Genomic DNA, 13006 nt, shown 5'->3' with positions numbered 1-13006 from the left:
TACACAACGCCTTCAAAAGATGAGCCTGGCAGCTTAAATTCATAACTTTGCTACACGCTAAAAATCATGGACTTGGTAAAGACACTGGATGAATGGCTTTTTACAACATTCTGTAACTCATCAACCCTCCTTTGTCCTAGTGAAACTCTGAGTACCTTGCCAGATCCGAAGAAGAGCTCTGTGTAAGCTCAAAAGCTTGTCTCTTTCACCAATTGAAGTTGGTCCAATAAAAGATATTACCTCATCCACCTTGTCTCTCTCATCGTTTCATATATATAAACAGACTTCCTTCTTCCCCAAATTAAATTTTAATGACATTTCTTATGAGGAACAGATGCACAATACAATAACCAATCTTACATATAGATGTATAGCAGTGGTCACCAACCGGTCAATCATGACTGACAGGTCAATCCTAGAGAATTTCCCAGTCGATCGCGATCTCTGGTGGTGCAGCGGGGCTGCTGGTAAGTCAAGCTCCCTGCCTGCCCCGGCCCCATGCCACTCCTGGATGAGGCCAGCATGCCCCCACGGTCCCTGGGGGTACGGTTTCTGTGCGCTGCTCCTGCCTGAAAGCACCATCCCCACAGCTCCCACTGGCCAGGAACAGGAGCTGCGGGGGCAATGCCTGCAGAGAGGCACAGCACCCGGACTTGGAGCCACGTGCCTTCCACCCACCCCCCCAGAGGCCGCAGGGGTGCGTTGGCCCCTTCCAGGAGTGGCGTGGGGCGGGGGCAGGCAGGGAGCCTGCCTTAGCTTTGCTGTGCCGCCCTGCGGGAGGCCACACCCCAACCCTCAGCCCCATCTCAGAGCCAGCACCCCGTACCCCTTCCTGCACCCCATACCCCCTCCTTCACCCCAAACCCCTGCCCTAGCCCTGACCCCCTTCCACAGCCAGTACCCTGAACCCCCTCCTGCACCTCAAACCCCCTCCTGCACCCTGAACCCCCCTGCCCCAGCCCTGACCCCTCTCCCAGAGCCAGCACCCTATACCCCCTCCTGTACCCCAACACTCTGCCCCAGCCCGGAGCCCTCTTCTGCTCCCAAATTCCCTCCCAGAGTTTGCACCCCTCACCCCTTCCTGCACCCCAAGCCTCTGCCCCAGGCTCAGCCTGGAGCCCTCTCCCACACTGTGAACTCCTTGGCCCCAACCCACAGCCCGCACCTCTTCCCGAATCCCAACCCCCTGCCCCAGCCCGGTGAAAGTGAGTGAGGGTGGGGGAGAATGAGCGACGGAGAGAGGGGGGATGGAGTGAGAGGGGTGAGGCTTTGGGAAAGGGGCGGGACTTCAGGGAAGGGGCAGAGTAGATCCTGGGTTGCCCTTAAATTCAAAAAGGTTGGAGACCACTGATGTATAGACAATTAAAATTTGTATATTATTTAGGACAAACATGTTTTTCTATATCTAGATTATAACAAAAAGGTCAGATGTGGATTTAACTCTCCATGTTTTATCATTAATTTACAATAAAATCCTAGCCATGATGATATCTAAAATAAATATCAACAAGCACTTTTTTTTGTAATCTCATAAAAGCAGAATATAAGTAAAAGCAGATGTTCCTTTTCATATTTCTAACATATCTGGAGTTTGGCAATTTATTTTTTGTAAGCAGCACTTACACAATAGAGCTAGCTGATTTTTGAAACTTCCAGATATAGGCCCTGAGATTCAGCAAGGTATAGAAGTACCTGCTTAAAACTTTAAGCTTGTAAGAAGTCCTACTAGTCACAGAATTCCAAATGTACAATATGGAATACACTGTAAATTATTCATTTTCTTATGCGGATTGTTTTACCTCAGGATCCAAGTTTCTGAAAACATACATTCTTGTTTTCTCCATCATAGCAAACAAATCTGGATTATCTTTGGCCCATTTCATATCCCAGACATCTTTGCGCTCCAACTTTAGCTGCTCGCCAATGATTTGCTGTCCTGTACTGTCTGTTACCCGTGTATCCAAGTCAAAGAAAGTTAGAACTCCAGAAAGGTCTATGATAGCAAGACGACTAATAGAAAATGGTGGAGGGGGAGGTGAAATGAAACAGCTGATTAGTACTATTCAAATCTGTAAATTTACAATCATTCTGCAACAGACAGAATAAACTAGATGCTGGAGGTCTGATTCTGATCTCTCAGTAATTTTACACCAGTGTAATTTCACTGGATTTCAATGCAGCTACACCAGATTTATACCAGTGTGAGAAAAGAGTAAGGCCACAGAGTGGAAAGAATGAAATAAAGACATACACAGTTCCTAATGGCAGACATTCATCTACACATGTAAGGCCTAATCCTGAAAGGTACTGAATGCATTCAAATACCATTCAATGTGTATTGGGGGCACCCACTACTTTACAGGGGCTCAGCAAATTGTAAAATCTAACCCTCCACAGCTGACTTCATGATTGCCATACCAGTAAGATGCACCATGTATTATGCCCAAACCCAAATGTCAGTCTTCACAGATAATTCATTTTCAAAAGTACTTTTAAAATTTCTTGTACTGAATTATTGCCACATTTTACAATAAACATTGACTAGCAAATATAATGAAATATTCCATTGCAGTAAAAAAGGTTCACACATCTCTGCATCACTGGAAATCAACATTTCTTAAAGTTTTTGACAAACTTTAAGAAATTATATTTTAACAGTATTTTAAACAATTGCAGCGATTAACTGGATTATCCTTCAATATATTATCTTGACAATCCTAAAGAATTCTCTGTATAAGAAGCTTCACACTAGAAGATTAAAACACCAGTTTTGAAAAGGAAAGCTGCCAATTATAACTTCTGCATCTTTAACATAAAAAGAGTAAAATGAGCAAATCACCACATATCTGTCAATCACGTGCAAATAATTGCTATTAATCGTAATGGAGACTATGTATGTGCATCAGTGGGAGAAGAGAGCCAATCGGGATACAAGAATAAAAATGTTAATGAAAAATAATATTATTAGTGAAATAAAAAACATTTGGCACCTAAATAGCACTTTTCATTCATGTATCTTCAAGTGCTTTACAAAGGGGAGTTAGAATTATTATCCCCATTTTGCAGATACGGAGAAGGAAATACAGAGAAATTAAGTAGTAGCACAAGGTCACAGAGGAAGCCAATGGAAAGCAAGTAATAGAAGCCAGGTTTCCAATGTCCTACCCACTGAACTATACTGTCTCCTAGATTAAATAATACATTTTAAACCCGTGAAATAAGTCCCAAGTAAGCCATCCCAATCAATTAGAATATTATTTCAAAATCAAGTGGCTGTGTTAGAACCAGATCTCTGACTTACCTGGAGTTGCAATTCAAAGACATTTGATAGGCCCGACAGTTCAGGACATATTTCTGAAGTAAGCCAACATTAGGAAGACTGTATCTCTGAATGGTGCCAGATTCACGCCCCTAGAAAAAAGGAGATTTTGCATGTTGAGGCAGCCTATATAACTTGCCTAATATTAAACTGTTTAACAAACCTTTCTTTATATGCTGTCCTAAGACTTGTTGGATGAAGGACAAACCAGAAGAAACACAGAGAGGGGAGAGCAACACAATACTAAACAAAAAGACAGTTACTTTTTTTGGTAATTGGTGTTCTTCGAGATGTGATGCTCATGTCCATTCCATTCTAGGTGTGTGCGCCCGCCACATGCACCGGTGCTGGAAGTTTTTCCCTCAATGGTAGCCATAAGGGAACAGCTCTGGCACCCTCTGGAGTGGCATGCATGTATTGCAGTATAAGGGGTGCCGCTGGCTCCCCCCAACCCTCAGTTCCTTCTTGCCGGGAACTCCGACAGTGGGGAAGGAGGATGGGGCATGTAATAGACATGAGCAACACATCTCAAAGAACATCAGTTATGAAAAAAGGTAACTGTCTTTTCTTCTTTGAGTGCTTGCTCACGTCCATTCCGTTCTAGGTGTCTCCCAAGCAGTACCACCGAAGGCAGGTAGGAGTTCCTGGATGTGTAGACTGCAACACAGCCCTGCCGAACCCAGCTTCGTCTCTGGCCTGCTGGGTGATGGCATAATGCGTGGTAAACGTGTGCACTGAAGACAACGTCGCAGCCCTGCAGATGTCCTGGATAGGGACATGGGCTAGGAAGGCCACCGAGGACGCTTGTGTTCTGGTTGAGTGGGCTTCCACAATTGACAGCGGTTGGGCCTGAGTCAGCTCATAGCTGGTATGGATGCAAGAGGTGATCCAGTTTGAGATCCTCTGAAAGGACACCTTTCATTCTTTCCACTGTTGCTACGAAGAGCTGAGTCAATCTGTGGAACAGTTTGGTGCGCTCCAGATAGAAAGCCAGTGCACGTCCAACATCCAACATGTGTAGTCACCTCTCCTCGCTAGAGGAGTGCGGCTTGGGGAAGAACACCGGGAGGAAGATGTCTTGATTGACGTGGAAGGAGGACACCACCTTGAGCAGAAAGGCTGGATGGGGCCGCAGTTGAACTTGTCTTTGTAAAAGACGATATATGGTGGCTCCGACGTGAGGGCCCGCAGTTCGGAGACTCTCCGCACTGAGGTAATGGCCACCAGAAAAGCCATCTTTCACGAGAGATGAGAGAGACAGCAGGAGGCCAAATGCTCAAAGGGTGGGCCGATGAGCCTTGAGAGGACCAGGTTGAGATCCCACGGGGGACCTGGGTCTCTGATCAGTGGGAAGAGCCTTTCCAGGCCCTTCAGGAACCTGACCATCATGTCATGAGAAAACATATGCGGGTGGAATGCCGATATGGTCGCCAAGTGGACCTTGATGGAGGAGAAAGTGAGGCCCTGATTCTTCAGCTGGAGCAGGATGGATTGGAGAAACGACTGGGTTGGACAGATACCCTGCTCCGCTGCCCAGCAGAATTGCTTCCATTTAGCTAGCTCTAGTTGAGGGCTTCTTACTTTCCAAGAGAATCTGCTGCACCTGACTGGAGCAGGCCCACTTCTCAGAGTTTAGCCATGCAGCAGACAAGCCACGAGGTGAAGCGGGGCAAGGTTCGGGTGCAGGAGCCGACTGTGATCCTGGGACAGGAGACCCGGGCAGTGGCCAGGGCTAGTGTGGCAGATTTTTGTTACCAATTTGCTTGGGGTGTTAGGTGATTAGGCTGAGGCTGCAGGATTGTTAGGGGAGGCGATGAAGGAGCACACCAAGTAACTAAGTTTTAAAGCTTTATTAATGACATAAGAGTGGTGAGTGTGGGGTGCTTTTTATGTTGCTTAGAGGAAGGAAAAAGTATTAGTGCCCATGCCCTAACCCCACTTTTATACTTATACATGCATGACCCAAGGCTGGCCATGCCTAGGTGTAATGTAAGAAAAAAAGGGGGAAGGGTGGATGAGAGTTTTGTTCTGTGCACAGGCTGTTTAGGGTTTGCTGTTGATTTTTGACGTGCTTTATTTTTTAGAAGGGTTTTAAGTTTTGGGTTTTTTGGGGGCATTTTGTTTAGGGACTTATGTTTTTTGTGCTTTTTGTACCAGTCAAAACCGGCTTTCTGTGGTGTCCTCAGGTTTCCCAAACCACACTGGCTTCAGGGACACGAGACTCTGTTTTTCTCCTCGCTGGCCTTCACCATTTCACTTATTTTTGCAGCCCCTGCAGGTCTGTTTAGCTGAATCCTCCTTTGTCTCGGCTGATAGGGGTTGGAATTCAGGCCCCCGTCTTTCTTGGCAGGCAGCCGAGAGTCAGTTGTGTGCCGTGGCCTTGGGCTGGAGTCAGTATCTTATTTCCAGACCTAGCTGGAGCGTCGCATTAACTCGTTCTCTTCTTTCTTCCTCCCCCTTAGGCCTCTCGCAACCTGCAAAGAAGTCTTCTTTTACTCCACACTTACATCTTTAACCCTCCCCGAAATTCTTTCCAGTGCATCTCAAAGCATTAGCAATATACAATGCTGGTGCTTACCCAGGGAACCCTATGGGGGGGGCAATTTTATTGTGACACTAGGTACCAGTGTTGGTGAGGCCATGCCGGGGTGACCATGGAGACATGAACCTTGTCCCTCTTGATCTTTGACAGAACTCTTCTGATAAGAGGGATCGGTGGGAAAGCATACAGCAGATCCCCCACACATGATAGGAGGAACGCGTCTGAAAGGGTACCCTCACCTAGACCCTGCCGGGAGCAGAAATGCCAACATTTCTTGTTCTGTTTGGTGGCGAACAGGTCCACTTGGGGAGCTCCCCACCTGTGGAAGATCATCCAGGTGACCTCGGGATGGAACTCCCACTTGTGGTGAGAGCAAAAGGACCTACTGAGGTGGTCTGCCAGAGTGCTGTGAACACCAGGGAGATGCGCTGCCTCCATGTGGATTCTGCGCTAGATACAGAAATCCCATAGATGGATGGCTTCCTGACAAAGAGCAGACGACCATGCTTCCCCTTGTCTGTTCACATAGAACATGGAGGCCACGTTGTTTGTCAGGACTCGCACCGCTTGACCCAACAACTGGGGAAGGACTATCCTGCAAGCTAGGCGGATGGCCCTGAGCTCTTTGATGTTTATGTGCAGCGAACGCTCCTCCGGGGACAAATTCCCTGGGTCTGCATTGTCCCAAGATGTGCCCCCCATCTGAGGTCTGAGGCATCCGACATCAGCGAGACCTCAGGCCGAGGATTCACAAACGGCACTCCTATCATCACCCCTTTTGGGTCGGACCACCACTTTAGGGAGGTGAGTACACTGCACGGGATCGCGACAATCTTGTCCAGGTGATCTCTGGACGGGGAGTAGGCTGTTACCAGCCACAGCTGGAGGGGCCACATTTTGAGCCTTGTGTTGCGGACCACATAGATGCATGCTGTCGTGTGGCCTAGAAGCCTGAGACAGACTCTGGCTGTAGTGATCAGGTGCACAAAGAGGTCAGCAATTAGCTTTGACATTGAGTCGAACCTGTCCTGCGGTAGAAATGCCAGGGCGTCAGTAAAATCTAGCACCGTGCTGATGAACTCTAGCCTCTGGACCAGGACTAACGTTGACTTTTGCTCATTTATCAACAGGCTCAGAGCTCGGCATGAGTCCTGCAGCACTTTGACACTGCGCTGAACTTTAGACCTGGAGCGGCCTTTGACGAGCCAGTCGTCGAGGTACAGGTAGATCTGGATACCCCAATGTCTGAGGTAAGCGGCCACCACTGACATGCATTTGGTGAACACCCTTGGTGCTGCTGCAAGGCTGAAGGGAAGCACCATAAACTGGTAGTTAGTGGTCCCCACCAGGAAATACAGAAAACATCTGTGCCCTTGGAATATTGATATATGAAAATAGGCATCTTTCAAATCAAGGGCGACATAACAGTCTCCCGGATCCAGGGAAGGGATGATGGAGGCCAGGGAGACCATGCAAAACTTCAACTTGTTGAGATATCTATTGAGGTCCCGCAGGTCCAGAATGGGGTGGAGACCGCCTTTGGCCTTTGGAATGAGAAAATACTGGGAATGGAAGCCCTTTCCCCTTCGATGTGCAGGGACTTCCTCCACAGCCCCAACTTGTACAAGGGCCTGTACCTCCTGTCCGAGCAGCTGCTCGTGAGTAGGTCCCTGAAGAGGGACGGGGAAGGGAGGTGGGAGGGAGCGGTAGAAATAAACTGCAGGGTGTACCCCACTGCCACAGTGCTGATGATCCACCAGTCCATAGTAATTGCAGCCCAAGCGGGGAGGAAAAAAGAACCACTTAAGCAACTATTTACACACTATGCAGAAGAAAACCACTGGGTAACGCAATGCTTGCCGAGGCAAGGAGCAGTTCCAGCACTGTCACTGGCGGTAAGGAGGAACTGAGGATGGGAGAAGCTGGCAGCACCCCTTATACCACGGCATATGTGTGCTATTCCAGAGGGCACCAGAGCCAGTCCCCTACAGATACCACTGAAGGGAAAACTTCTGGCACCGGTGCATGTGGCGAGCACACACACCTAGAATGGAATGGACAAGAGCAAGCACTCGAAGAACCTCTGAATTCTGCTATGTGTGTCACTCCAATCACCTCCAAAACATAATCAGTCACAATTATTTTCCTCACCCAATCATACCACATCACTCCCTTCTTTGAATTGCTCCAATGGCTTCCTCTTGCTCACAATATGAAGTTTAATCCCTCGTCCTCATCTTCAAGTTGCCACACAATTCATTCTTGGCATACATATCTGATCTTGTCTCTTATGTACTTCCCTTCATCTTTTATCACCACCACCAACCTCAATGACCTTTTCATTTTCTTCTCCCACTCTATCTAGCCTTCACGCCTTCTTTATGCCTTGAACAAACTTCCAAACCCAACATGCTGGACTCCTACACTTTCCTCAAATCCCTCTTAAAGACCCACTTCTTTTGTGAGGTCAATAAAGGGAAATAATACAAAAGTCATCAGAATAAGAATATGGAAAATTATCTAGAATAATTCCTTCTTTTTCCCCCTCCACTCTCACAAGACTCATGTCTCTCTGTGTCTATCTTCTGGATTATAAAACCAGTGGGCATAGACTCTCTTGAAGTTTGTCTTGTACAGTATCAACCACATTGTTGAGACTTAAATAAAACAATAATAATATTAATATCTATAACTTGGAAGATTATAATATATAAAATATATAAATGTGGTACACCTCTACCACGATATAACGTGACCTGATATAACACGAATTCGGATATAACGCGGTAAAGCAGCACTCCGGGGGAGAGGGGGGGAGCTGCGTGCTCCAGCAGATCAAAGCAAAATTTGATATAACTTGGTTTCACCTATAACACAGTAAGATTTTTTGGCTCCTGAGGACAGCGTTATATCGGGGTAGAGGTGTATTACCTACAGTCTTATATAAAACTACCAACATGTGTAAATAGGTTCACTTTTAACTTAAATATCCAAAGACTCAAAGAGTCCATCCCTCATCCCAAGTGCACAAAAACACCACAATAAATACTAAGGCTTTCTATAGCCTATACCCTATGCCTTTCTCTTAACCCATCTTTAGTGATTATTATGAGACAGACTCTTTGGAAAGCAATATAATACTTCATTTTCCTTTGCCAATGCTCACGTACTACTTTTGTAAGTAGATGACAAAAGATCTAGAGCATCATATGAATAGCTCCTTAAGACAAAGGCTGATTGTCCAAAGTGAAAACTATCCTAGCACGAATGAGCCCATACTCATAGAAGTCTTGGATCCAATACAGAAGACACTGAAAAGGTCAAATCAAGACACACTAATCCACCATGAGATTTTTTTCCAGCGTCCAGTGACACTTTAGTTTTGAAAAGTTTAAAGACAAAAATATAGGGCCACATTTTCAGCCAGACTCAACCCAGCCTTCAGTCTTGCACTTGTAGTGAAGTATTTGCACATACAAATGCAAAATTACAAGTACACCTCTACCCCAATATAACGTGACCCAATATAACACGAATTCGGATATAACGCGGTAAAGCAGTGCTTTACCGGGGGGGGGGGCTGCGCACTCTGGCGGATCAAAGCAAGTTCGATATAACGCGGTTTCACCTATAACGCGGCAAGATTTTTTGGCTCCCAAGGACAGCGTTATATTGGGGTAGAGGTGTACAACATGAGATGCTACTTTCTGAAAATTTGTCCATTTGTTTTAAAAAAATTTCTAGGTGAAAACTGTCCAAAAACAAAATTTTCAAAAGATAACTTGAGCCTCTGCATTCCAGCATAGTTTATTTATAAAATATTGTTTTATTTATGTTATACCTTGTGAGGCTGAACAAAATGGTAAATTTGAGCTCAGTGCCTATTTTTTTTAAAAATGCCAAAACATCACCATTTTGCCAGTCTGTCAATGTATAAATATATCATAATATTGTATACACAATTCTATTGGGGTGCATAGGCTCATTTGCCTTTGGCAATGAATCTGCATGTTTTTTCAATGCTGTGCATACATGCTTGAAGGATAGCTGGTGGGAAGAGTGAGAAGACATCTGTTCTTTACATGGTATAAAACACATGCATGTGAGAAAGAGTGTGTTCAATGTCCCTTCAAAGTCACGTGTATTACATACAATGTGTCAGTGATGTCAAATTCACTCTACGGTGAGGCCAAAGAACACTTTTCATTTCTGGTTCACAAGACAGGTTTACAAAATTAGAGCTAAACTTGCTACCTTTCCTCATCTGCATAGCCTCAATATAAATCAATGCCACTACAGTATTCATTTGAGTAATGCAAGGAGGATTTGATCATGGGATAGTAACTCAGTTCAGAAGAAGTTTCAGATGTTTGAATACTTATTCAAACCCTTGTGAAGGTTTCTTCCAAATTTACTTGTGACTGCCCAAGGTCAGCTTATTTAAACTATGCCACTTACCACAATTAGAGTCTTATCAGATGCGGTTATTGCACAGATTGGATCCCTTGTTCCCTGAAAGCATATAAATACCACCAGAACACCAGTTTTAATCACCTCAGTAAGAATTCATTGTCAAAGAACAGTAGCAGAGCAACAATACAATTAACTGAAAACTAGAAGACCAAAAGCTGGGGATGGACTTAGGTTTTTGCCACTGAGGAAAGGCAAAATGCATCAGAGATACTCTCTGGAAAGGGCTTGGTACAGATCAACGATTTAAACGTATTTCAAACTACCAGGAAGATTTTCAGTTTACCTGGAATTAATTTACTGCCTTCATGAAAGGCTGTTCTTACTCAAAACATCCCTTAAACAGTATAATAAAAAAAATTATGGGGGAGGTTCTCCCATGTGTAGTCCTATTTGAAAGATTCATACAAAAATCTTGGTAGGAGACAATACAGCTGGAAGTAGTATTATCTCCCTGTGATACTATTTCCTGCAACATCCTGAATGAACTTTATTAAATTAAGTTTAACATCTTTGAAGTTCACTGTATTAAAACTGCAAACATATATGTGCTATTGTGAGACTGTATGGAACTTCTTTAGCAGGAAGACAAGATTAATGCAATCTCTGGAAGGAAACTCTTGACCAAAGATCCTTGAACTGTATAAAGAGTGAACTAAACATGTTATGAGCTTGCTTGTTCTGAATTGAAGATGTGATAAACTTTTGACCACTAAGAAATCACGCTGGGTGGGGGATGGAAGGACTGCATCCTGACAGAACAATGTTAGGGTTGAGGTTAATTCTGGTAAGCTAATTAGCATGCATGTCGGTTCTTTATTGTTTTTAATATGTTTTTGCTGTAATGCTTTTTACCTTAAGAGTCAAGTAGGCTTGCAGAGGAAGTGCTGTGTGATAGCTTATATCTGTACTAATTACACTTGTTAACCACCTCTGAAGAGAAAGCAAGCAGGTGTCCTTGGGCAACCCATCTGTGCTGAGAAATACACAATGACAGCAGGGAACTGTGCAGCCTGGAAATATCCCAGTCATAAGGGAGAGAGATGTGTGTTTCCACCCAGAAAGGCAATGGCTGGGGAGATGGAAGATGAGAGCGGGTGCCCTTACTGGGCCACTGAGGGGACATACAGGTGCATTTGCACTGAACTGTGACACACTCCCTGGGTTCCCTCCATTGCTACTGAGCAACTGAAGGAAGACCAAGCCAATGGCAGTGAGACTCCCTTCCCCTGTGTTTTGATATGTCTAAACTGGACACACTTCTTATGTTCATCAACGCTGTGTAGGTTATAGCCTATGTTTAAATATATGTCGGGTAAGAGGGGAGGCAGGGGATAAGCCATCACCACAGAGGAGACCTGAGATTCACTCCATGGCCCCAAGTCCCTCCCACCAAAATCATAATTCCAGGAAGTTCTACAAGGTTTGTTTTCTCTTAAATTTTTTTTTACACCTTCCCCTTAAGAGTTTTCCCCCATAGGAGGCAGTGAGTTGGTCCTTTTATCCTTTGTTTTGGTCACAGAATGCTGACTTATGAAACTAGTATGAGCTGTTGTTCTAGCTTAACAATTAGACTGCTCTATTTTCATGCTACACTGAGGTACAGAAAACATACTTAGTTTTAATAACATAAAATGTATTGCATTACTTCAGTAGTTAGTATTTGGTTATTTCACATTACACGGTCTTGTAATATTATTTATGGAGCACTGAAGGTGCCTTTATTTGTATTTCCAAGTGTCTCATTTACTGTTCATTCAGGATAGTAGTATTGAGCTTCACTACTTACTCCTCTGGAAGCAGAGCTTTCCATTCAATGCGCTATGGCAAAGAGGCTCTCACTGTACCATATTCATTTAATAAATAAAACTATTTCCAAAATTCAGATTCTCCAGTCTACTTGAAATTCTCATTAGTTTCTGAACTGTACATGACATCTCTATAAAGAGAACACTCTCCCCGTTTTACAAATTCCTGTGATTTTGCCCTATCAGAAAAAAAGCAGCATTTCGGTGTTTTATTTGTAAGTCAATAAATAATATTTCTCTTTTATTTAAAACACAGCTGCCTTCAATTTAAAATATTTTAAAATGTGTGTTGCTTTGCTTTAATAAGAGACAAATCTCAGCTATTTTACTTCTTCATGTCAATTCAAAATTTCATCTGTATTCTGTATTTGGTCTACTAAGTAACTTTACCTGTCTTCCTTTATAACTGCTTTCCCCTGCAGTCTAAGAAGCCACAGGTGAACTGTTCTGGCAGTTAGGGATCAATAGTAGGAAAGTGCATCTTGCCTACTGTAAATCTACAAGAAAGCAGCTCAGAGGGGGTTACCAAGCAGATACAGGGTTCCGCTTATCTGGGAAGAAACTATCAAGCATCACTCGTAAACAGTGATGCTTATTATGACCCTAAACTATGTGAAATGTAGTAGTAATAGTACTAATAACAGCTCCCAAATTTACTGAATAAGATGACACAGTCCCTGATTTGAACAGCCTACAACTGTAGTTTTAGACATGATGAAACACGTAAGGGTAATAAAAGGTGAAAGAGGGAGAACAGGGACGAGGAAGAACACAAACACTATACAAAAATATCAAGATTATTCAGCGTAAGCACTTGTAGATCTTGATAGCACAGTTAAAAGAGCAGCTGGCAAATTTTTGAATTAT

The 13006-nt window shown here is 44.1% G+C and overlaps 1 protein-coding gene across 2 annotated transcripts in view; it reads right to left on the bottom strand.

The window, feature by feature from the left end:
* The window catches only part of WDR35 (WD repeat domain 35), an 84476-nt gene that overhangs the window by 25381 nt on the left and 46089 nt on the right, over window positions 1-13006 (bottom strand). For both annotated transcript variants that reach the window (XM_045011263.1, XM_045011264.1), the window contains 3 exons: window positions 10320-10373; window positions 3302-3411; window positions 1800-2010 (listed from right to left, as the gene is read on the bottom strand). In XM_045011263.1, coding sequence (XP_044867198.1) covers window positions 1800-2010; window positions 3302-3411; window positions 10320-10373 — 375 coding nt within the window. The remainder of the gene's footprint in view (window positions 1-1799; window positions 2011-3301; window positions 3412-10319; window positions 10374-13006) is intronic.

Source organism: Mauremys mutica, chromosome 3 (assembly GCF_020497125.1).
Source record: "Mauremys mutica isolate MM-2020 ecotype Southern chromosome 3, ASM2049712v1, whole genome shotgun sequence".
Lineage (NCBI taxonomy): Eukaryota > Metazoa > Chordata > Testudines > Geoemydidae > Mauremys > Mauremys mutica.
This window is presented reverse-complemented; position numbering and strand designations above follow the sequence as displayed.